Genomic DNA, 22,290 nt, shown 5'->3' with positions numbered 1-22,290 from the left:
ATGAGCAGGGGATGGGGGGCTAGTGGGTCAAAGCGGGGCAGAGGCTGGGAGCCAGAACAATGTGGGTCTCTCGGAGGGGTGGGAGGGCCTAGTGGTTAGACGGGAAGGTTGGGAGCCAGGACTCCTGGGGCTGGAAGGGATCTGGTGGGTGAGAGATGGGGGCGGGGCTGGGAGCCAGGACTCCTGGGTTCTATGCACCAGCTGCTCCTCCTGTCCACTGATGTCTGGGCGAGCCGGGGGTGCCCGACTCGTCTGTGACTCGGGCCCCGGGCAGGGGGCTCCCAAACTGGAGGTGTCTAGAATCAGTGGGGAGCTCAGGCCGAGGCTCTTTAGCCCCCCCTAGATCCTTTGGGTGGCTTGTCTGCGGGGCCCCTCGGTGGGGCCGACGTCCTTCCGGGGACGAGGCACTCTGGGCCGGTATCAGAAACCAACGGGGGGAGGCCCTGTTCTCAGCACACACGCTCCCGTCCCAGCCCCGACTTCCTCAAACCAATTCCTCTTTCTGTGCCAGTGGCTCAGGGGAGGGGAACGGACAAAGCAAAGCAGACCCCAGGTAGGGCCTGGCATTCAGCTAATGCGGGTGGTTTCCTTCTGCGCCCCGCCCCAGAGGTAGCTGCATCTCAGCACTGGGCAAGGGGGGCTGTTTATTTGGGGAGCTGTGTCCCACCCCAGAGCTGGCCGCATCTCAGCACTGGCTGGCGGATCCCAGCTTGCCCCCCTTTGCTTTAGAGGGATTCCCCCTTTAGGGGGCAGCGTGGGGGGCTCATCTGCAAGGCCGGCTCCCTCCCCAGCCTCCCTGCTGAAGCTGCTGTGAAAGCGCAGAGCGAACCGGCTGGGGGAGCCCCGGTGCAGACGCCACAAGAGAGCAAGTGCAGGCAAGTCGGGGTCACAAGACAGAAGCAGACGCATCTCTCCTAGCAGGGGCAGAGACACCTGCTCTAACCACTAGCCCCCACACCCCTCCTACCCAGAGCTGGGAATAGACCCCCAGGAGTCCTGGCTCCCAGCCCCCTGCTCTAAACACTAGCCCCTGCTCTAACCATTAGCCCCTACACCCCTCCCCACCCAGAGCTGGGGACAGATCCCCAGGAGTCCTGGCTCCCAGCCCACTGTTCTAACCACTAGCCCCTACACCCCACCCAGAACTGGGGATAGAACCCAGGAGTCCTGGCTCCCAACCCCCTGTTCTAACCACTAGCCCCTACACCCCTCCCCACCCAGAGCTGGGGATAGACCCCCAGGAGTCCTGGCTCCCACGCCACTCTGGTCTAAACGCATAATAGCCCCTACTACCCTCCCAACCCTCAGAGCTGGGGATAGACCCTCCAGAGAGTCACCTGGCCTCCTCAAACCCGTCTGTACTGTTCTACATCCACTAAGCCCCTATCTCCTCCCCGTCCAGAGCTGGCGATAGAACCTCAGGAGTACTCTAGCTCTCCAAATTCATATGCTTTTGGACGCTATCCCCACGCTCTCACAGCTCTCGCTTTCATCAAAATCTGCGTAGGCTGCACACCAGCCACAGCAACCAGGGGGCTCTGTCCCCCCCCAAGTGGGTCCGTGTCCCTCAGCAGAAAGACTTGGGGGGGCAATCCTCCCCTGCTGCTGGCTGGCGGTCCCCGGCTCTCATGCGGGCTTTTGCAGAGCCAGTTTCTCTTCTGGGGTGTAAATGCCAAGCAGGCCCGCTGCCACTCTTGGCTGACTGACCCCTAAACATATATGCGACGATAGAAAGACCCTTGTCGCTGAGTGCGGCGGCGCTGAATCTGGGGTGCCTGTGGGATGAAACCCAGCAGATACCTTGCAGTGGCCTGACCCGCTGGCCCGGTGCTGAGAGATGCCGCCACCTACTGAGGGTGAGGCAGGGAGGGATACTTTATTATTCCAGGGAACCCCTGAGCCACAAGTGCTAGGTGCAGCCACCTCTGGGGTGGGTCCGGGGTGCTTTAACGACAGGGAACCGTCCATGGTCCTATAGCGCTGGGTGCAAGCCACCTGCTGGTGTGGGTCCTGGGGGTCTAGTTTAACACAGGGACCCTGCTCCAGTGCTAGGTGCAGCCATCCCGAAGCTGGGTCTGGCGTCAGGGGGGCAATGTATTACACAGGGACTCTCATGGCCGGGTGCTGGTGCATGCCCCCTCAGGGGTGGGCTCCCGGGGGCGTTGTATTATCTCAGGGACCGCACCCTGAGCCCCGACACTTGGGTGGCACCCTCTCCTCTCTGAGGCCGGGGCCTCACGGGCTGTCTTACACAGCCTGCACCACCCTCGCCGCGGGTCGCTGGGTTGTCTCAAGCCACCATATCTGGGGTGTGGCGCCAATTAGAGGAAGTCGATTTATCCAGTGGACCGCCTGTGCCCAGCGATGAGATGCAGCCATCTCTGGGGTGGGTCCCAGTGCTCCAAGTTATAATCTCAGGGAACCGCGCGCTGGCCCGGCGCTGGTGCAGCCCCCAGCCTCTCATGTGGCTGAGTCCCAGGGACTGTTTACAGACAGGACACTCCCATACACCCCCGGCCAACCTGCGCTGGGTACAGCACACCATCTGGAGGTGGCGAGCTCGGGGGTGTCCTCTCTTCATTCAAGTAGGACCCCTGACCCACAGTGGCTAGATGCACCGGAGCACCCCTGTCCCATGGGGTGGCGCCCTCCGGGGCGCGCCGCGGTTTATTCCAGGGACAGCTCGCTGGCCCCGGCGCCTAGGATCGCAGACCACCAAATGTGGTGGGGCCAGGGGGGTGGTTTATCAGCCTACTGACCCCTGGCCCGGCTCTGGTGGGGTCCCCGGGCCGTTGCCGGGGCTGGGAAGCTGGAGGGGCGCGGTAAGGGAGCTGCCCGGCCAGAGCACTCGTGGAGCCGGGGGGTTCTACCTGAGCCGTTGGGAAGCGCCTTGCGTTCCGCGGGAGAGCCCAGACCACTGCCCTCTTGCCTGCTCCACTAGCCCCAAGCCCGCCACTTCCCTTCCCATCTGGGCAGCACGTGACCCATGGGCCCTCCTTCCGGCTCACAGCCCCCCCGGCTCCCCCACCCCAGGGCCCGGCTGTGCGGCACGATGGGTGTTTAAGGGCGGGTTGGATTGGGGGCTGGGCTGTGGGTCCCATCGGAGATGACCGGGGGAGGGTTTTCCTGCAGTTAACAGACTTAATCGTTCATTTAAGGATTTAGTTAGTCCTGTGGGCGGCAGGCGGAATTATTAATGTACAGGCAGTGCGTCGGGGTGGGGGCTGGGGCGCCCGGACTCCTGGGTCTTCTAAATTATGTATCAAATCTAAAACCTATTAGTTCATATCAAACCTCCTACCGCCCTGGCTCTGGGAGGTGTGGCGACTAGTGGTTTAGAGTGGGGGTGGGGCTGACGCGCCAGGTCTTCCTGGGCCCTCTGCCCTTGAAAAACTGGGAGGCGAGGTGAGCATCTAGTGGTTTAGCATGGGAATGGCGGGAAGTTTGGGTAACCCCAAGAAACTCCTGGGTTATCACTGTCGGACCTGTGGGGAGTGGGGTCATGGTTTGGGTCAGCGCATCTGGGAGCAGGGCACTGCTGAGAAGTATTCAGGGCTGCCTGGGTTCTAGTCCCTGGCTCTAAAATGGTGTGTGCTCTGTGCCTTCAGTTTCCCTATCGTCCACAACATGGATAATAGCCTCTGTGACTAGTCAAGCCTGGCTGCAAGGCCAGTTAAGTTTCATCGCTGGGAGGGCTTTCGAGACTAGGGCGAGAGTTTCCTGAATTAGGGGTTTATTAATGAATCCGATTATTAATCTATCTAATTCCATGCCCCGAGAGCCCGATTGTTCTCCTTCCAAGGGAATGTGATTTCCCCGCCGTGCTCTGTTTACCCCTACACGGGTAGGAGCAGATCCCTGCAGTAGCAATCACGCCATAGGTGGCGCCTCGCTCAATTATCAGCCCATGCTCCCTGTGGAATTCTCCTCCGCTGCTTAAGATGAGGAGTGGAGCCTGGATATAACACAGCTGCCCCTGTCTCCTGTCAGGGGCTCTGAGCAGCAGGCTGCCACCGCTTAAGCCAAGTAGAAGCAGCCAGCTCACCCAGGATTCAGGGAACGCTTACCCCCCATGGCCCTGCCACCCCACTTGCTACCTCCCCCTGGGCTGGCGGGTCTGAATGTTAGGGGAGATGGGTCCAGATACCAGGCTAGATGGGCCCATGCTAGAGGGGGAGAGGGGAGATCCAGCGCTTGGACAGCTCATGGGTCTGATATGGGGGGAGTTGAAGAAGGTCCCCAGGCTGGTATAGGCCAATGGTCTTGATCAGGGGGGGCTGGGGGGTCACAAGGCTAGCTCCCTGGGGCAGGCCATGGAGGTCTGATTCTGGGAAGGTTGGGGGGGGGGGTCATAGGCTATGCTATCTGGTCTGATCCACGGGACCTGGGGAGGTGCCCAGAGCTTGATGGCTCAATGGGTCTGATCTGGGGGGTTCCCAGGCTGGCCCATGGAGTCTGATCCAGGGGGCTGGCGGGTCTACACTTTCAGTCTGGCATGGAGCCATGGGATCTGATCGTATGGGGGTATATAGAGGGGGTCCCCAGGCACGCCACCACTCGGGCTCTGATCTGGGGGTTTGGGGGGGTCACCAGGCTAGCTCCTGGGTCTGATCAGGGTCTGGGAGGTCCCAGGCTGGACGGTCCTGGGTTTGATCTGGGGGGTCCAGGTGGCCCATGGATCTGATCCGGGGGGCTGGAGGTCTCAGTCTGATGCCCATCGGGGTCTGATTGGGGCTGGGATGCCGAGGCTGGCCCAATGGGTCTGATCTGGGGGCTTGGGGTCGCGGCTGGCCTATGGGTCTGATCTGGGGGTGGGGGGATTCCCAGGCTTGGATGGCAGGTCTGATCTGGGGGCGGGGGTCCAGGCTGGCCTATGGGTCTGATCTGGGGGTTGGGGGGGTCGCAGGCCTAGCTTCTGGTGTCCGGGGGGCTGGCGGGTCTCAGTTGGATGACCATGGGTCTGATCTGGGGGCTGGGGATCGGCTGGATGGCCATAGCTCTGATCTGGGGGGTCCAGGCTGCCTATGGTCTGATCTGGGGGCTGGGGGGTCCCAAGGCTGGATGGCCATGATCTGATATGGGGGGGCTGGGGGTCCTGGCTGGATGGCACGGGTCTGATCGCAGGGGGCTGGGGGGGAATGACCCGACGAAGGTTCCCTGTGGTTATTTGTTTTTAGCCGCGTGGCTCAGGGGGGAGCGTCCTTGGGGCACGCAGGCATCGCAGAGCTGGGGCCCCGGAGGCGGAGGTGGTGGCCTGGCGCGACAGCAGGACGCGGACGGGGCACAGCACGGCAGGGTGCCAGCAGGGCCAGAACGGCCCTTGGCCTAGCCCCAGAAGGAGCGCACGGCCTAGCCCGCAGCTGGGAGACGGGGGGTCAGCATGAATGGGGGGCCTGGGGGACCCCAAGCACCCCCCAGCACACAGACTCTTCCCTCCTGGCCTGCCCACCCTAACCCCCAGACACGCCTCTTAGCCTGCCCATGTCCTCTCCCAAGACGCCTCCCCTGTGCTCCCTGCAAGAGACTTCTTTCCCCCCAGTTGAGCCTCCAGTGTCTGACGCCCCCAGCTCCAGAGCCCTGGTCCCACTCATCCCGTCCCCAGGAACCGCCTTCCGTGGCTGCTTGGGTCCTCCCTAGGGGGGGAGTGCCCCTTGACCTGAGGCCCCACTCCTGACACAGCAGCTTCTTCCTGGTGGGGGGGACAACAAACCCAGTGAGATGGAGCCCCTGCCCGGGCTTGGGGTAGAGCAGGGCAGGAGCATGTGGGCCTCCCTACATGCGCCCCAACCTTCAAGACTGGCTATCCCATCCAAGCCCTACCCACTGGAAACGAACTCACCGCCCTCCCCATAGACGCCCCCCTCTCCCTCCCCTTCTCCCTGTAGACTGCCCCAAGCTGCCTACAAGCCCCCCTCCCCATGGCCTGACTCCCACCTCCCCTAGCCCCCCACTCTCCTCCTGACTCCTGACCCCCCTGTCCAGTACTGCTGTGCCCCCCGCCTCCCCATACCGTCTGGTCGCGCACTCGCTCCTCCCACAGGAGGCTGCGGGGCGGGGTCCCGAGGGGTCCATATAGCATCTCCCTCTGGAAGCTGAGGCAGGATACAACATTAAAGCCCCCGAGACACCCCCATAATCTGGGAGGAATGGGGTATGACAGTGCCGCTTCCCCCCCAGTGGAAGCCAGCTCATAGGGGCCCCCCCAGACCCTGCCCCTGGGCCCCTCACACAGCATCAGCCAGGGGCCATGTCTGAGTCCTGGGGTCCCCTTGGTCCAGGGGGTCCCCCTGTTGTTGGGCCCTGCCTGTGTTGGGGGTTCGGGGGCCACAGGCTGAAGCGGGGGGTGGGGTTGCCTCCTGCCCCAGAGAGGGTATCTCCTGTGGCTCTCAAGCCAGCAGCACAGCCCCCAGCCCAGCCACCCCAGGGTGCTACCCCACCCCTGTGACCAGTGTCTAAGGCCTGGAGGGGGGGTGACCATGATACCAGGGTCCCCCCTGAAATCGAGCCATCTTCGCCCCCATCCTAGGCAGGAGGTTTGCAACTTGCTGACAATGTCTTAGCACCCATGAATGGCTGCCCCCCAGAACTGCCCCAGGCCCCCCAGTGAATGCCCCTGGCTACCTGTCAGCCCCCCGTCCTCCCCACACCACTAGAGAGGCCGGTACAGTCACAGGGAGCCTTTGGTGGGCTCCCAGCCCCTGCCAGAGCCCCCCCAAACCCCTGTATACAACCTTACACTGCTGCCGGCTAAGGGAGCTGCTTCTCTACCTCGCTCGGGGGGGCTCTGAGTTCCAGGCACTGGGATCCTGGATCCCGGGGAGGTGGGGGAGCGGCTGCCCCCCAATCACTCACAGCTCTGCCTCCTGCCGAGCCTCCAGCACCCGATCGCCCCAGCAGCTGATGTTCCTGTGCAGGACCTTGGAGGGACCAGATCACGCCCCCACCCCAGTTACCAGGGCCAGCTCCAGGCACCAGCACAGCGCGGCCAAGGCGAAGGGGTGGCATGTATGGCAGTTCGGTGCCAGGTCCCTCAGTCCCTCTCGGAGGGAAAAATTGCCGCCGAAGAACGAAGAATGAAGCGGCGCGGTGGAGCTGCTGCCGAAGTGCCGCCGATCACGGCTTCCCTCCTCCCCCCACTTCCCCACCGCTTGGGGCGGCAAAACCCTGGAGCCGGCCCTGCCGGTTGCAATCTGATTGCCTGCAACAGCCCCCCGGGGAGAGGGGAATTCGGTCTCTGTGTGGCCCATGGGGCTGGGGGGTACATGTGACAGGGTGCTCCGGCCTTAGCCCGAGCCCCCAGCAGGCTCATTTCACTCAATAGATGGGAACGGCTTCCAGCTGCCACCCGCTGGATTCGCACTGACAACCCAGAGGCTAACGGTTCTATGGTGAGATGGTCCCACCGAAATCGAGTGCTGCCCAGACCTCGGCTGAGATCAGGGACTCCCTGTGCCGGGCGCTGCCCAGACCCCAACCGAGATCAGGGCCCCGTCGTGCCGGACGCTGCCCAGAGCCCAAACGAGATCAGGGCACCATCGCACCGGGCACTGCCCAGACCCCAACTGAGATCAGGGCCCCACCATGCCCAAGTTCTCCCATCAGGGAACAGGGCCCCAGTGTCCCGAGCCCCAACCCAGCCCCCACTCACTGGAGGACCACGCTACCTGGCAGAGGAAGGAATTTGGGTTTTGCAAGCGCGGAAGCAGCCGCTTTCCCGAGCTCAGGATCCTCCACCGGAATCAGGGGAAGTTAGGAGCCTAGGAAGGATCTGGACCCTGGAGCCTAAGGCGGATTGTTCTGACCCAAGTGAGGCTCCCTGGACCCCAGCTGGAGTCAATCCCGGGAGTGGGACAGGACGTACCTGGATCCTTCGAGCAAGTCCCCGGATGGTCCCGCTCAGCTTCTCCACGTGTCGCTGCTTCTAAACCCAGCCCCGCCCCCAAACAGGAATGTGGCTTTGGGTCTGGGCCCAGGACACTGCTCGTTAATTACAGCCCGTGAAAGCAACCAGAGACCTGCGGTGAAATCTGCCAGCCCTGGGGGTGAGGAGTGCAGACCAGGCTGGGGGTAGGGGGGCGGCCACCTCAGAGCAACAAAACTCCACAAGGGGACAACCCAGGGAAAACCTGGATCTGTTCTAGGGATCGCAGGCTGGGGCGGAACAGGGTGCAGAGGGGGAAGGTTGGGGGGCGGGTTCCAGGGATCGCAGGCTGGGGCAGAACAGGGTGCAGAGGGGGAAGGTTGGGGGGCGGGTTCCAGGGATCGCAGGCTGGGGCAGAACAGGGTGCAGAGGGGGAAGGTTGGGGGGCGGGTTCCAGGGATCGCAGGCTGGGGCGGAACAGGCTGCAGAGGGGGAAGGTTGGGGGCGGGTTCCAGGGATCGCAGGCTGGGGTGGAACAGGGTGCAGAGGGGGAAGGTTAGGAGGCTAGCAGGGGGCTGTGGGTCGGGAGTGAGGGGCACCAGCAGAGCAGAGGGGCAGGGCTGAGCTAGCAGGGGGCTGCGGGTCGGGAGTGAGGGGCCTGTGCTGAGATCTGGGGCTGGGGCCTGGCCTTACCTCCCAGATCCTGTCGGCCTTGGCCTGGCGTTTGGCCTCCACATCCCACAGTTGCCTCTGGCGGGGGAGGAAAAACACAGGGTTGCCCAAAGCCCCCCCTCACACACACACACACTAGCCCTGTCCATCGGTTGGGTTCCCCACTCCTACCACAGGAGCTGCTGCTGCCCATGGCTGGGGGGAAGGGGTGTCAGAGACCCCCCAAGACCCTCCCTTGTGCCTCAGGAATAGTCCCTGTGGGGTCCGGATTCCCCAGCAGACCCACGTTGGGTGGACGTCCATGGTTCAGAAGCCGTTGTCCCAACCGGACGGAACACACCTCAGTGACTCAGTTTCCCTAGATGGAAGCTGAGAAGGAGGCAAGCTGGTGGGGGGGCTCCTTGTTGGTGCCCGAGCTGCCCCCGCTGTGGGGTGCAGGGGGAGCATCATGGGGTGGGGGGCTGGTGTGTATGAGGAGGGGCTCTCCCCGCCCCTCCCAGCCCTGGGGGTTCATGAGGGAGTTGGTCTCTGCACTGCTGTCCCCCATACTCAGTGATGTGCCCCAACCCCAGCCCTCCCGCCCCTCAGTTCACCTGCAGCTCGTCCCCCTGCACCCGCAACTGCTGCAGAGCCTGCTTGTGGGTCTTCTCCCACGCTCTCTGCTTGGAGACCTGTTGGGGGAGCAGCAGCCAGTGAGCACGCAGGTGGCGAGGGGGGGTTAATGGTGATGGGGAGGACTGGGTGGGATCTGCAGGGCACCCCCCTCACAAGGAACAGAGGCCCCCAGCTGTGGACAATGACCCTATCTGGATGTGGATCCCAGAGCACCTCAAAGGCCAGATGGGGAAACTGAGGCCCAAGGGATAGAACCCAGGAGTCCTGACTCCCAGCCCCCTCCCACCCCCGACTCACCTTTCCCTCCAGCTCCTGAATGGTCTCAGCCAATCTCTGGTTTTCTTTTTCCTGCATGGAAGGGGAAATTGCTGCTGAAAAGTGTGAGGGGGGGCAGGGGGACTGATCCCTTGGGGAGGGGGGCTTGGCTCCTAGCCCTGTGCTAATGCAGACCCCTCTCCACAGCTCCCACCCCGCTCGCCAGAGTCTGCAGCCACATCCCCCTGCTGCTGGCCAGTCTAGGGGGACCAGATGGCTCCTGGGAAAGAGAACTGACACATACGGCCTGTCCCCTCTGGGGGGTGCTGGTCTGATCGGCCCCAGGGCAGGGAACTGGCTGGGAGCAGGGAGGCAGGGAATGAGGCCTGGGGCCTGTCCCCTCTAGGGGGCGCTGGCTCCAATCTGGCCCCTGGTTGCTATGCCATTGGTCCCCATGGTGCCATGGTGCTGGTTGCTGTGGTACTGGTTGCCGTGGGTCCCCATGGTGCCGTGGCGCTGGTTGCTGTGGTACTGGTTGCCGTGGGTCCCCATGGTGCCGTGGCACTGGTTGCCGTGGCGCTGGTTGCCGTGGCACTCTCACCCGCTGGTAGACGTGGCACCGGCGGCTCTGCTCTTGCTGCTCCCGCAAGGCGCCCTGAGCCTCCTCCAGCTCATCCCGCAGCGCCTGGGCTGCCTGCTCCAGCGACTCCAGGCTGCGGGGACAAGGGGGCATGAGGGGGGGCACACCCAGGGCATGGCCCTCCCTGCCCCTCAGGGACCACAGCACAGGCTCCACCCCCATGCACCTCCTCCACCAAGGCTCCCTGCCTCGCCCCTCCCCACCCCACAGCTGGGGGGGTCTCACCTCTGGGCCTGCAGCAGGGCATGGAGCCGAGCTTGGCGCCCCAGCAGCCCCTCGTAGTGCCCCTGCCAGCGCTCGGCCTGCACTAGCTCCTCCACGATGAGCTCCTGGAGCTGGGTGTTCTCCTCCGCCACAGTCCTGCAGCACAGCGGGGGTCAAGGCCCCCCCGCGTCAGTCAGTCCCCCTCGAGGAGGTGTCCCCCCCACCCAGCCACCCCCGACAGGGGTCTCCATCGCCTGGGTCGCTCAGCCCCATGGATCTCCACATGCTGCCCCCCCGCCAGTCGTTACAGAGGTCCCCATGCAGGCTGAGCCCCAGGGATGGCTCCCGTGGGGGTGGGCTGAGAGCAATGGACGGGGGATGTGGATCTCAGAGGGAGCCCCAGCCCCCTCTCCCCAAAGAGAAGGGCCTGCAGAGTGGTTAGGGGTGGGGACAGACTCTGGCTGGTCTATGGCATAGCGAGGGGGAGGGCTGAGCGCTCCCCTCCCCCCACAGTCGCCCCCCCTTATGCAGCAGCCAGGACAGGACACCTGAGCTGATGGGGAATCCCCTTAGAGGGAGCAGCAGTACTGGAGCTCAGACCCATAGCAGGCTGCACTCACACAGCATCCATCCTTCTCTTGTGGGGTGGGGGGGTCTGATGTGACACAGCCTCTCCCCCCCGACTGGGCTGGTCACCACTCCACATTGCCCAGTTACGGTTGCCATCGCCATACCACAGGTTGCTTAGCAACAAGCTAGAACACATGGGATACAACATGGCCGGGGGGGGCTGTATCTCCATAACACACACACCCCCCCCCCCCCAGGCCTGGGAGAGAGCCGGGAAGGTGTGTCTGAGAGGTCCCTGTATCCAGGCTACTGGGCATCCCCTGGCAGCCAGTTCACCAACCACCCCCAGAGGGAGGAGGGACAGGGCAACCCCTTGGCCTTGGGGGCGACTGTCCTCAGAGGGCACAGCAGGGGGCACTCTCCCCCCACCTAGTCTGAGAGGGGCAGCCTGGCCCAAAGGCTTCTGCATTCAACTGGGGGTCCTGCTGCCTGGGCTCTGTTCCCAAACTCCGCCCCTGACCTCAGGCATGTCGCGTCCCCACTCTGCACCTCAGTTTCCCCTCCACATCCTGTGTCTATTCAGCATATGAGCTCTTCAGGGTCTGGGCAGTGTCTGGCCCAGTGGGGGCCCTGATCTCGGTCGGAGTCTGGACAGCGCCTGACCCAGTGGGGGCCCTGATCCTGGTCGGGGTCTGGGCAGGATCCAGCCCAGTGGGGGCCCTGATCTCGGTCGGGGTCTGGGCAGCTCCCGGCACAATGGGGCCCTGATCTTGGTTGGGGTCTGGGCAGCGCTTGGCACTGTGGGGATCTCAATATCTTTGAGAGGCTTTAGCCTCTTCCCTGCGCAGGGGTAGCTCCATGCACTGTAGCTAAGATGTTCCCCAAGGCTCCTGTTGCTGCAAAGCCCCGTGTGCCGATTCCCTCCCCCCGCCTGCATGACTCAGGCCCCGAGCAAATCCCTGTCTCAACTCGCCCAGTTCTCCTGGAAAAACCAACCAGGTAGACAAGCTGTCAGTGCCGGAGTCTCCACCCCACCCCTCCGGGCCTGGGCCCCGTGGGAAACTCACTCCCTGAGCGTTTGCACCTTCTGTCCAGCCTCACTTTGCCTAACTTCGGCTTCCAGCCGTTAGGTCGTGGTCACCTGAGGAGCCCACGATTACCGAGTTGTTCCCCACGTCGGTACTTTCAGAGCCAGCCCTTCCCCCTCCCTGTGTTACCCCAAATCCATGGGGCTAGCTGAGGCCTGGTCTGCACTCCAGCCGTGCTCCTGCCGCTGCACCGAGCTCATTACCCCTCTGCCAGGAGAGGTGCAGGGCCTGGCAGTGTAGTTAGGGTGACGCCGCGTCCCTGGCGACCCTGCATGACTCCCTGGGGTGCTGGCTGTCCTGGGCCATTTCACAGCTCCTGGGCTACAGCCGGGGAATGGACGGGAAAGGCTGGATGGTTCCCTGCTGGAACCCGCGGGGAAGCTCCAGGGCTCCGGGCACTGACCTCCCCACCAGAAGCCGGGGGGGAGGGGGTGTAAGTTTGTAGGTTTGTCTCCCAGCCCTTTCATTATTCCTGTGGCTCTTCTCCGACCCCCCTGCTGCTGCCAAGGGCGAGCGCCCCTCTGTGTTTCACAGACGCGTCGGCCACACGCTCCCAGATCCACAGGCTGACTGGCCTTGGCACGGAAGCGGCTGGGGGCAGGGCTGGATTTGGGGTGCTTTCCTGCAAGATGTCCCCCTAAACCCCCCAGGCTGAAGCGTAGCGTGGCAGCTGCATCTTCACACCACCAGGGGGAGCAGCGACCCTATCAGCCCCCCGCCCCCCCCTTTTGCTGGTAAAAAGGTAATTCATGCAATTCGTGGATCGTGGCCATTGTGCACCCCCGGGCTGAGGCCCCGGGGAACCCAGCCGGAGAACGTCCTGGAGCTAGAGTCACACTGGTAGGAAAACACCCATTTGTAATTACACAAGGAACTGGGCCTGCTAGGCGGGATCAGACCCGAGGCCCATCTAGCCCGGTATCCCAGCTCCGCCTGCTCAGCACCAGCTGCCACAGGGGAAGCTGTAAGATCCCCTGCAGTAGCACCTGGGGGACAATCTGCCCCCTCATAGGTCGCACCGCGCGCTCTGCTAGAGATCCCTTTCAGCCCTGGCATGTCAAGGTACGAGGTTAATACCCCTTCCCAAATTGTCATCAGCATTCATGCCTCCTTTGACTAGTTTCGGGGGTCGTCGCGCCCTCCCAGCCCTCTTCCCGAGCACCATCCAGTAGCAGTGAGTTCCACTGGCTAACCACATGGGTATCATTCCTTGCATTGGATTTGAATTTGCCACCACTCCCTGGTGCTAGGGTGACCAGATGTCCCGATTTTATAGGGACAGTTCCAATTTTTGTGTTTTTCTTATATAGGCTCCTATTACCCCCCACCCCCTGTCCCAATTTTTCACACTTGCTCTCTGGTCACCCTACCTGGTGCTGACTGTCCCCCCAAGTTCACGTTACGAGGCAGGGAGAAGAGAAAGATCCTGGTGGAGCTTCCTCCAGTTCTAGCCCTATCGTTTAACAGTCTGAGGTCCCACTTCGAGATCCCCTGGCGGAGGTAACTCAAGCACTCTGCATGAGAGCCTGCTCGCCTTCTGAACCCCAAGGCCTTCTGGGGGATGGGCTGAACAGCCCTGCCCCCAGGGACCAGAGGAGGCCCATTGCCCCAAGGCATTAGAATGGGCTCCGAGATTTTTAAGCATGTGAAGGCAAAATGCACCAATGTGAGGGCTGGTTCCACCCACCGGGGTCAAGGCCTGGAAAGACTCACTGCCTGTAGGAGGTTTATTTTTCATTAATACAGGAGGTCTTTTACTGAAATGAGACAAGCTGGAGCTGATAGTGTGGCAGTGGGAGCTGCTTTCCCCGGGACTCCGAAACTCACCTCTCCGCTGGTGGGGCTCATCATTAGCCAGAGGGCCCCTCCGACTGGGGGCAGGAGAATGGTTAGTGGGGCGGGGGGGGTTATGATGTTTCAGCTAAAATGGTAGTTTGGGAATTCAGGGCAGAAGCCACTTGGGGAAGGGACCTACCATAACACCTAAGAGCCCCAGTCATAAATCAGGACTTCATTGCGCCAGGTGCAGTACATGATTCATTAGGTGCATTACGGTAGCACTCAGGGGCCCCAATCTCAGCCCAGGACCCCATTGTGCTGGGTGCGGTACATGATTTATTAGGTGCATTACGGTAGCACTCAGGGCCCCCAATCTCAGCCCAGAACCCATTGTGTCCCCAGCCTCCCAGGTGCTGCCCCCCCTGCAGTCATTAAACAAAATTCAATCTTATTCACTAGGGTCTGGAAGGCCACCTGGCTGAATGACCAGGGTCCCCTAGCAGGAGTCAGGACTCCTGGGTTCTCCTCCCCACTCTGCCACGGGCCTGGTCTCTGACCTGGGGCAAGTCTCTTTCACATTCGGAGATATGGGGTGGGAGGGGAAAATGAGGCAATGTAGAGCAGGAGCTGTTCCTCACTGTGAAGCACCCAGCCTGACAGAGACCTCAAGCTAGGTAAGCACTTTCATGATACTTCAGGAGAGTCACCCCCTGGCAGCTGTTACTTTTCAATCCACCAGGACACTTTCAAAGAGCCAGGGGAGAAATAACTTCATTTCAATCCTCTCCTGGGTTAGAGGTTCAAACACAGTGGGGTGTGGATTCTGCATGGAAGACACAGCAAGGGGAATCCCCATTTACCAATAGCAGTATAGGGCATATGAGACACACTGGGCAGGGAGAGAAACACACTGAAAAGAAAGGGAATCTGGTCACAGGCATCAGAATTACAGAACTGATGGATGAAGACAGAAGAACTGGGCCCCCGAAACAGCAGAGTTACTCAGAGGGTAAATTTACTCCTTCAAAGAGTCCCACAACTTGTGTATGCTGAGCTGGGAGGGCGAGTTGCTACCCCTGTGAGATGAGGCCAGGGCCAGCAGCTGTTCTGAATGAAGTCAGTTCATTCAGAGAAGTCCCCCCATCCCCATCCCCACCGCTTCTGCTCACCCCTCTTCTGTGGGCCTGGCCCAATCCCCACCCCTGCCCCAAGCGTGGCAGGAGCTGGGACACCAGGGAGGGATTGTAACAGTTTAGCCTCTGCAGAGGGTAGAAGAGAAGAGGATCATGGGAATGGGCCTGAGACTGACAAACTCATTTCATGGAGCTGGAAATTACAGCTGGTTTTTTAATGATTAAAGTAAGTCAGCCAGCTCCCCTTAGCAGGGAAAGGCCTCACGTCCCAGTCCCCACCCAGCCAGTTCCCTGCCCTGGAGCCAGAGCAAAGCCATCACCCCCTAAAGGACCCCCATCTCTTGGGGTTTATAAAGTCTGAGTATCTCAGCCCCCCTCTGACATTTAATAAGGAGGCAGCTGCTGCTTGTCACTGCTGAAGGGGAAAGAAAAGAACCTGATTAAACCGCTCACTGCCACTAGGGGACACCTGCCTCAGCTCTGCCTGCTCAGCTCCAGTGCAAGAGGGGACCCCATAGAAGTGGGGTTTTAAGGAGGGATCTCAAGACTCCAGGGTTGGGTTCTAGGTTCCACAAGAGCAAGTAGGTTCCAGGGGGTTGGGTTCTAGGTGCCACAGGAGCCATCAGGCTGGAGTCTAGGCATTGCTCGTGAAAGGCCAGGTTCTGAGGGGGGTGAGTTGCAGGTACTCTCAACAGGCAGGACAGATCCCAGGAGGAAGGGTTCTAGACTCCCCCAGGAGGGGAGGGGTTCCCCACAGCAAGGAAGCAGCTGGCACTGGACAAAGGACAGCTGGCCAGGGCCACAGGGGGAGGGCTGCTGAAGAGGGGAGATCCAGGATCGCCCCCCCCACAACACACACACACACAGGATCAGCACAATACCTCCCTCCAGCTCAGTCTGTGCATCCTCTTCCCCCCCCCCCGCACCAGGGAACTACCAGCCCCCAAAGCACCCTAGTGCCCTCAAAGAGGGGGCACTCAGGCCACCCCCCCCCCCCCAAGTCCATTCCCCTCAGCCACAGGAAGCCTGAACACCCCCCACCCCAATTCTGCTGCTGGTCAGCGCCCGTCTGGCCCCGAGCTTCTGTGGCAGGCACAGGCCCACGCACCCGGGGCGACGCTGGTGGCGCGGTCGCTCCAGTCCGTGGTGCAGGCACTGCGCGGCCTCTGTCACTACATGTGTCTCTTCAGGTGCAGGGCCAGGTGGTCCGAGCGGGAGAAGGCGCGCTGGCACAGCCGGCACCGGAAGGGGCGCTGCCCCGTGTGCTTGCGGTAGTGGCGCGTCAGCTCGTCTGAGCGGGCGAACTTCCAGTCGCAGCCCTCCCAGGTGCAGAGGTACGGCTTCTCGCCTGCCGGGAACAGAGGAAACGTCACCCCAGGCCAGGCAGCCACCTCTGGGGTTATACAGGAGTCCAGCATCCAGCTGCAGCCACCTCTGGGGTGGAGCCTGACAGCTGGTTATACAGGGATCCAGCACAGAGCTGCAGCCACCTCTGTACCTACTGCAGGGGAAGTGCAAGGAGGCGGAACGAAAGCCCCAGCCTCAGGGCCGGGTCAGGCTGCAGGGACCACAGCCCGAGGTGTCGCTGCTCAGGCATTTTCCACAACCCAAAAGGGACGGGACCTGTCACATCTCAGAGTCCCTCGTCCCCATCCCACAGCCCAGCACCCTCTGCATGCAGTGTCCCCGCAGAGACGTCCCTGCAGCCCCCTGAAACACCCCCCCGTAGGGTGCCCCATCCCAAGCCCAAGCCCTCCCACTCCAAGCAGCCCCCCTTCTGACCCCCTCCAAGTCCTGCCCACAGCACCCCCTCCCAAGCCCCTGCCCCATGCCACCCCCTAAGGTCAGAACCACCCCCCTCAGCAGCCAGTGCAGGCTGTGCATTCAGAGCCCCCACCCCCTCACCTGTGTGGGTGCGGAGATGGGCCTTGAGGTGGGAGCTCTTGGTATAGGTCTTGCCGCAGCTGGGGTGGCTGCAGGTGTGGCTGGTGGGGCGCTTGTGGGCCCAGGCCTTGCGGCTCCTCTTGGGCTTGGCCGGGAGCTCCCCGGGCGGCGGGGCGGGCGGCGCCAGGAGCCCGAGGTAGCCCGCGGGCACTGGGGAGGGCAGCAGAGCTGGGCTGCCCTGGTATAGCTGGAACCGGGCTTGGTACTGGCTGTAACAGGCGGCCTGGTAGCTGCCCCCCAGGCCGTAGGGGGGCGGCTGAGGCAGCTGGCAGTAGGGGGCGCCCCGGGGCAGCAGGGTGGGGGCTAGTGGGGCATAGCCGCCGTACGTCAGCTGGTAGCCATGCCGCAGGGCCACAGGCCGGGGCTCCCTGTACCCGCCAGGGGGCTGGGCCTCACAGTCTGGCCTGGAGGGGTATGCTGGCAAATGCCCCCCAAAGGTGCCCGCTCCCCCCTTTTCCTGCCCCCCCGAGCTGCAGCCCAGGGGCTCGTCCGCCAACAGGAGCTCAGCTACCAGGCTGGGGGGGCCTGGGAGCCCAGCCCCCACCGAGTATCCGCCTGGGCTCTGCCCCGTGCAGGCATCCGCCTGGCACAGCCCAGGCCCTGCCTCGAACCCCTCGCCTGGGCCGAGACCACCGGCCTCTGTGCTGGGGAAATTGCTGAGCAGAAAGTCCAGGTCCCAGCAGGATTCCTCGTCCTCTTGCTTGAGCTGCAGGGAGCCATGGGGCTGGGCCAGGTCCGCGGGGCCAGGAGCTGAGGGGTCCGGGGCATCTTCCACCTTCCACCACTAGAAAGGAAACCAACAGGCTCCATCAGGCCAGAGGAGACATTGGGAGAAGGGACTAGTAGTTAGAGCCAGGACTTCTGGGTTCCATCTGTAGCTCTGGGAGGGGAGTAGGGGCTAGTGGTCAGAGCAGGGGCCTGGGAGCCAGGACTCCTGGGTTCCATCTCTAGCTCTGGAAGGGGAGTAGGGGCTAGTGGACAGAGCAGGGGCCTGGGAGCCAGGACTCCTGGGTTCTAACCTCAGCTCACACCCACATTAAGCACATCTTGCCCCTTTTCCAGCTAGATTGTTTTACTGAGTGAAATTCCAGAGACCTACTGGCCACAAACCTCCCCCCAGCCCAGCCCTCCATGGAATCGGCTCCAACACTGTGCCGTGCTGGGACCCAGAGATAAGAGAACCTGTTATCAGGACCCCGCAGCAGCTCCTGGCGGAGCAGGGGGACGGGGCCGTTCCGGCTGCCCAGAGGGGAGAGCACCCCGGGATGGGGCTCACAGGCAGGATGTTAAAGAGGAGGTGGGGGTCCCCTCGCATGCAGACACTCATCTCACAAGTGAAGGGAGTTGGGCTGCTCTCAGCCCCAGCCCCTCTCCAGGCTCAATAAAACCCCCAGAGAAGAGGCTCAGCTGATGCTCAGTAATTAGACAGGGCTGGGAGAGCAGGGGCTGCAGGTCAGGAGTGAGGGGCACTGGCAGGGCTGGGCTAGCAGGGGCTGTGGGTTGGGCGTGAGGGGCACCGGCAGGGCTGAGGGTGGAGGGTGTGGGGGGAAGCCCAGGACTGGGCTAGCAGGGGCTGCAGGTCAGGAGTGAGGGTCATTGGCAGAGCTGGGGGGGGGACCCCAGGGCTGGGATAGTGGGGGACACTGCAGGGATTGAGGGGCACAATTCACTGGAAGCTCCTTTAAACTGAACATTGGGATTCCACCCCCCTGAACTAGGAATGGAACCCAGGCATCCTGCCCCCCCCCTGCCCAGCCCCATGCACAGTGGCTTAGCAGGACCACCCACCCAGTGAAACCTCCCCCTAGGGAAGGACCCCCCCTCCAGCAACCAGGTGCCTCCTGCCTGTGATCTGTCTTACCCAGGGCCCTCGTGGGCTCCAGGCAGGACTCTGCGTCCTTTGCTTTGCCCATGCAATTCAGCAGAGCTGCGGTGGGTTGGACAGGGTGGGGGCAAGGAAAAGCCTTTTCCTGGCCCTCCCATCACTTCCCTACCTAGACCAACAGAGCTCCCAAACCTTCCTGCCCCCCAAGAACACAGAGCCTGGAAATGCAGCCACCTCTGGGGAGCAGCACAGCTGGAGCTTCGCACCGGAGAGGGGAGACCCCCCCCCCCACAGTTCCCTCCCTTGGAGCAAATCCACTGAGGCCCATAGCTGGCCAAGCCAGGGAGGTGAGGGTCAGCTCCTACCCCCCCAGCCCCCCCTTACCTTGAGGATCTCCGTCTGCTTCTCCTGGAAGTGGCAGAAGCTGGCCAGGCTGCTGATGGAGGGCAGGACGGCATCAGCAAAGGCCATGGCCAGTTGGGCCCCAGGTCAGGGCGGGGGGTAGGGGTGGAAATCAGAGCCCAAAGGCTGGGGGGGGGAACAACCCCTCCAACTCCCTTCCCCTCCACCCAACCTGCCCCCCTCACGTGCTCCTCTCTCCTCCACCCCCCCAGCTGCTGGCTGCCTCGAGCCACCTTCTGAGCAGAGCTTCCCCGGCTTCAAACGCTACATTTCCCTCTTTCCCACCCCCCTCTCATTGGCTGACCAAGGTGATAAGGGGAACCTCTAGGCCAATCAGAATGAGGGGTGTGGCCCATGGGGGGGCTAGCTGGGGACTTGGTTAATTTCACGGGGGGGGGGGGGTCCCAGATGACTCAGGGCTGGGAAATTATCTCAAACTCCCCCCCACCCCGGGCTCTCAAACCAGCTGCAGATTCTGCCCCACTCAGGGGCTGATTTACAAAGGGCACAGACCCCCCCCCCACTGGCAGCCACTAGACTCAGCCCCCAGGTGCCTCTCATGGGGCCCATCAGTAGCCCGGGCTGCTGCCCGTTGGGGGATGATTGATGCCACTTGGTAGCCCCCTCCCACTGGGGGGCAGGTGGATGCTGTCAGGGAGTCAGGACACCCCCCAGCTCTGGGAGGGGAGCAGGGGCTAGTGGTTAGGGCAGGGGGCTGGGAGTCAGGGTTCCTATATACTATTCCCACCACTCACCTGCTGGGTGACTGGCCAAGTCACACACACACCCTGCCTTGGTGCCTCAGTTTCACCTCCTGTGAAATGGGGGCGCAGCAGGTTCGTGGTTGACTGGTCGGAGGCGAGGAGCCTCCCCCACCACAGCACAAGGCCGGGACCTCCAGGAAGGAGGGTGTATGAATCACAGGAGATTGGGGGATGGAAAGTGCCAGCTAAGTACAAATCATTGTCATGCCCCCAGGCGGGTTCTAGTGGGTGAAACAAGGCCCAGCACAGGTCATGCAGTAGAGCTGGGGAGGGAACCCAGGAGTCCTGCCTCCCAGCCCCCTACTCTCCACACTAGACACCACTGCCCATCCAGAGCTGGGGAGAGAACCTAGGAGTCCTGGCTCCCAGACACACACCCCTGCTCCCAGAGACCCCACACCCCTCCCAGAGCCAGGGATAGAACCCAAGAGTCCTGGCTCCCACACCCACCCCCCTGCTCCCAGAGACCCCACTCCCCTCCCAGAGCTGGGGAGAGAACCCAGGAGTCCTGGCTCCCAGCCCCCTGGCTCTAGACCACCAGCCCCCACTCCCCTCCCAGAGCTGGGGAGAGAACCCAGGAGTCCTGGCTCTCAGATCCGCCCCCCAGCTCCCCTCCCAGAGCTGGGGATCGAACCCAGGAATCCCTTCACTCTCTGTCCCCCTAACCCTGTCTGTCTTGGATTTTTATACCACACTATTTTCTCTCTTCCGGCCTCAGCCCCTTTCAAATTTCATCAAAGGAAACAAGGAACCAGAAATGCTGCAAATTTCCTGAGAAACAAAACAAGATTCAGGGAATCCCACCCGCCTGACCCCAACCAAGGGAGGGAGTACAGTCTAGTGGTTAGAATGGGGGGCTGGGAGCCAGGACTCCTGGGTTCTCTCCCCAGTTCTGGGGGGGAGTGGGGTCTAGTGGTTAGAGTGGGAGGCTGGGAGCCAGGAATCCTGGGTTTTGATCCTGACTGACTGAAGCACCTATTTACTCTCCTGTTCCCTGGTGGCTCTGACTCCCATTGCCCCCCACCCAACCCCTCAGGTCAGGCCTTCCCTGCGGAGACAACCCCCCTGTCCCAAAACCCGACCCGCTGCTTTCAGGGAAGTGCATGGATGTAGATCACCCGCCACCTGGGCTTTATCGGACTGCCCCAGTGCGGCCCGGCCACCTGCCTCAGCTCTGATACCGGGGCAGAGCTGGAGATAACCCCCCGGATCTGCTCTGGCTCCAGCAGCGGGGAACTTTCCAGCTGAGACACGGGGCAGACAGTCCCCGGTGGGCAGGGGAGCGAAGGCTGGGCTAGAATGGGGCTGCAGGTCGGGATTGAGAGGCACCAGAGAGCTGGCCTGGGGCCCAGGGCTGGAATAACCAAGGGGGTGAGGGACTGGGTCAGCTTCACGTCCCCAAATCCTGGGTCTGAGTCCGGGGAGCCTTGGCCTCTGTGGGTTTGGTGAGGGGTTTTGACCCACCCGGAAGCCCCAGGGGTCACCGGGGGAACAACATACCTGATTCTCACTGCAGTGGGGAGCCCCCCTTGGGGGTCCCCTCTGCCTGCCCCCAGCCTCACTCTCACCCCTGATCCCAGAAGCCATTGAATCTCTCCCCCTGCCCCACTGGGCACAGAGAAGGGGGCAGATGAGCTGAGGGGGAGGCGCTGAGCGTTTCCCTCGCTGCCTCCCAGCCCAGCAGCCACGGCCTGACGCCTACATGAGACGAGCTCGCCAGGCCTCAGCCCAGTCGGTTCTAACCTCCCACCATGGAGCCTGCAGCCTCCCAAGGGGTCTAGGGGGGATCCCAGCCCCAGGGCGATGGCTGCACAGAGGTGGGGGTCCGAGATCAGGTCCCCCCCCAGCAGCTCCCCCAGTTCCTGGGGCTGACGGCAGTTAGGAGCTGCTGGGTCCTAATCTGCAGCTCCTGTGGCACCAGACCATGTGTGAGCCCTGATTAGCACGGCGGGAGGGGGGGTTGTGAGATCAGAGCCCTGCCAGGAGCTCTGAGCGCTCGAGGGGCCGCCAGGGACCAGCCTCGCACCCACGCGGGGAAAGGGTCGGGATCCTTATCCCCATGGTGCAGAGCGGGAAACCAAACCTGAGCTCTCCCAGCGAGTCAGGACAGAGCCAGGAATAGAACCCAGGAGTCCTGACCCCCAGTCACGCTGCTTTGGGCTAGCAGGGGGCTGCGAATCGGGAGTGAGAGGCACCGGCAGAGCTGAGGGGAGCCCAGGGGTGGGATAGCAGGGGCTGTGGGTCAGGAGTGAGGGGCACTGGCAGAGTTGGGGGTGGGGGAGCCCAGGGCTTGGCTAGCAGGAGGCTGTGGGTCAGGAGTGAGGGGGACCAGCAGAGCGAGGGGGGGAGCCCAGGGCTGGGCTGGCAGGGGGCTGCAGGTCAGGAGTGAGGGGCACTGGCAGAGTTAGGAGGAAGCCAGGGGTGTGATAGCAGGGGGCTGCGGGTCGGGAGTGAGGGGCACTGGCAGAACAGTGCCCCCTGCACACACAGGCCCTGCCAGAGGCCAGGCCAGTAGAAAAGGGGAAGAGATTCGTTCCC

General features: G+C 62.6%; 1 protein-coding gene across 1 annotated transcript; it reads right to left on the bottom strand.

Moving 5' to 3' along the window:
• Positions 1-14,000: 14,000 nt before the first annotated feature.
• On the bottom strand, positions 14,001-19,249 carry KLF1 (KLF transcription factor 1). Its single transcript, XM_032789854.2, has 3 exons — positions 18,971-19,249; positions 16,723-17,545; positions 14,001-16,165 (listed from the first exon to the last, which is right to left on the bottom strand). Exons 1-3 carry the CDS (start codon positions 19,055-19,057, stop codon positions 15,990-15,992), a joined length of 1,086 nt encoding a protein of 361 aa, XP_032645745.1. The 5' UTR covers positions 19,058-19,249; the 3' UTR covers positions 14,001-15,989.
• Positions 19,250-22,290: the final 3,041 nt, after the last annotated feature.

The sequence above is a fragment of the Chelonoidis abingdonii genome, chromosome 26, assembly GCF_003597395.2.
Source record: "Chelonoidis abingdonii isolate Lonesome George chromosome 26, CheloAbing_2.0, whole genome shotgun sequence".
In the NCBI taxonomy this organism is placed as follows: Eukaryota; Metazoa; Chordata; order Testudines; family Testudinidae; genus Chelonoidis; species Chelonoidis abingdonii.
This window is presented reverse-complemented; position numbering and strand designations above follow the sequence as displayed.

Excerpts from the sequence above, each read along its gene's own strand:
- KLF1 (XM_032789854.2), bottom strand. The coding sequence starts at position 19,057 with ATGGCCTTTGCTGATGCCGTCCTGCCCTCCATCAGCAGCCTGGCCAGC. Across the intron at positions 17,546-18,970 it reads AGCAGACGGAGATCCTCAAG|TGGTGGAAGGTGGAAGATGC; the intron begins GTAAGGGGGGGC and ends TTTCCTTTCTAG. Across the intron at positions 16,166-16,722 it reads CCATCTCCGCACCCACACAG|GCGAGAAGCCGTACCTCTGC; the intron begins GTGAGGGGGTGG and ends TGTTCCCGGCAG.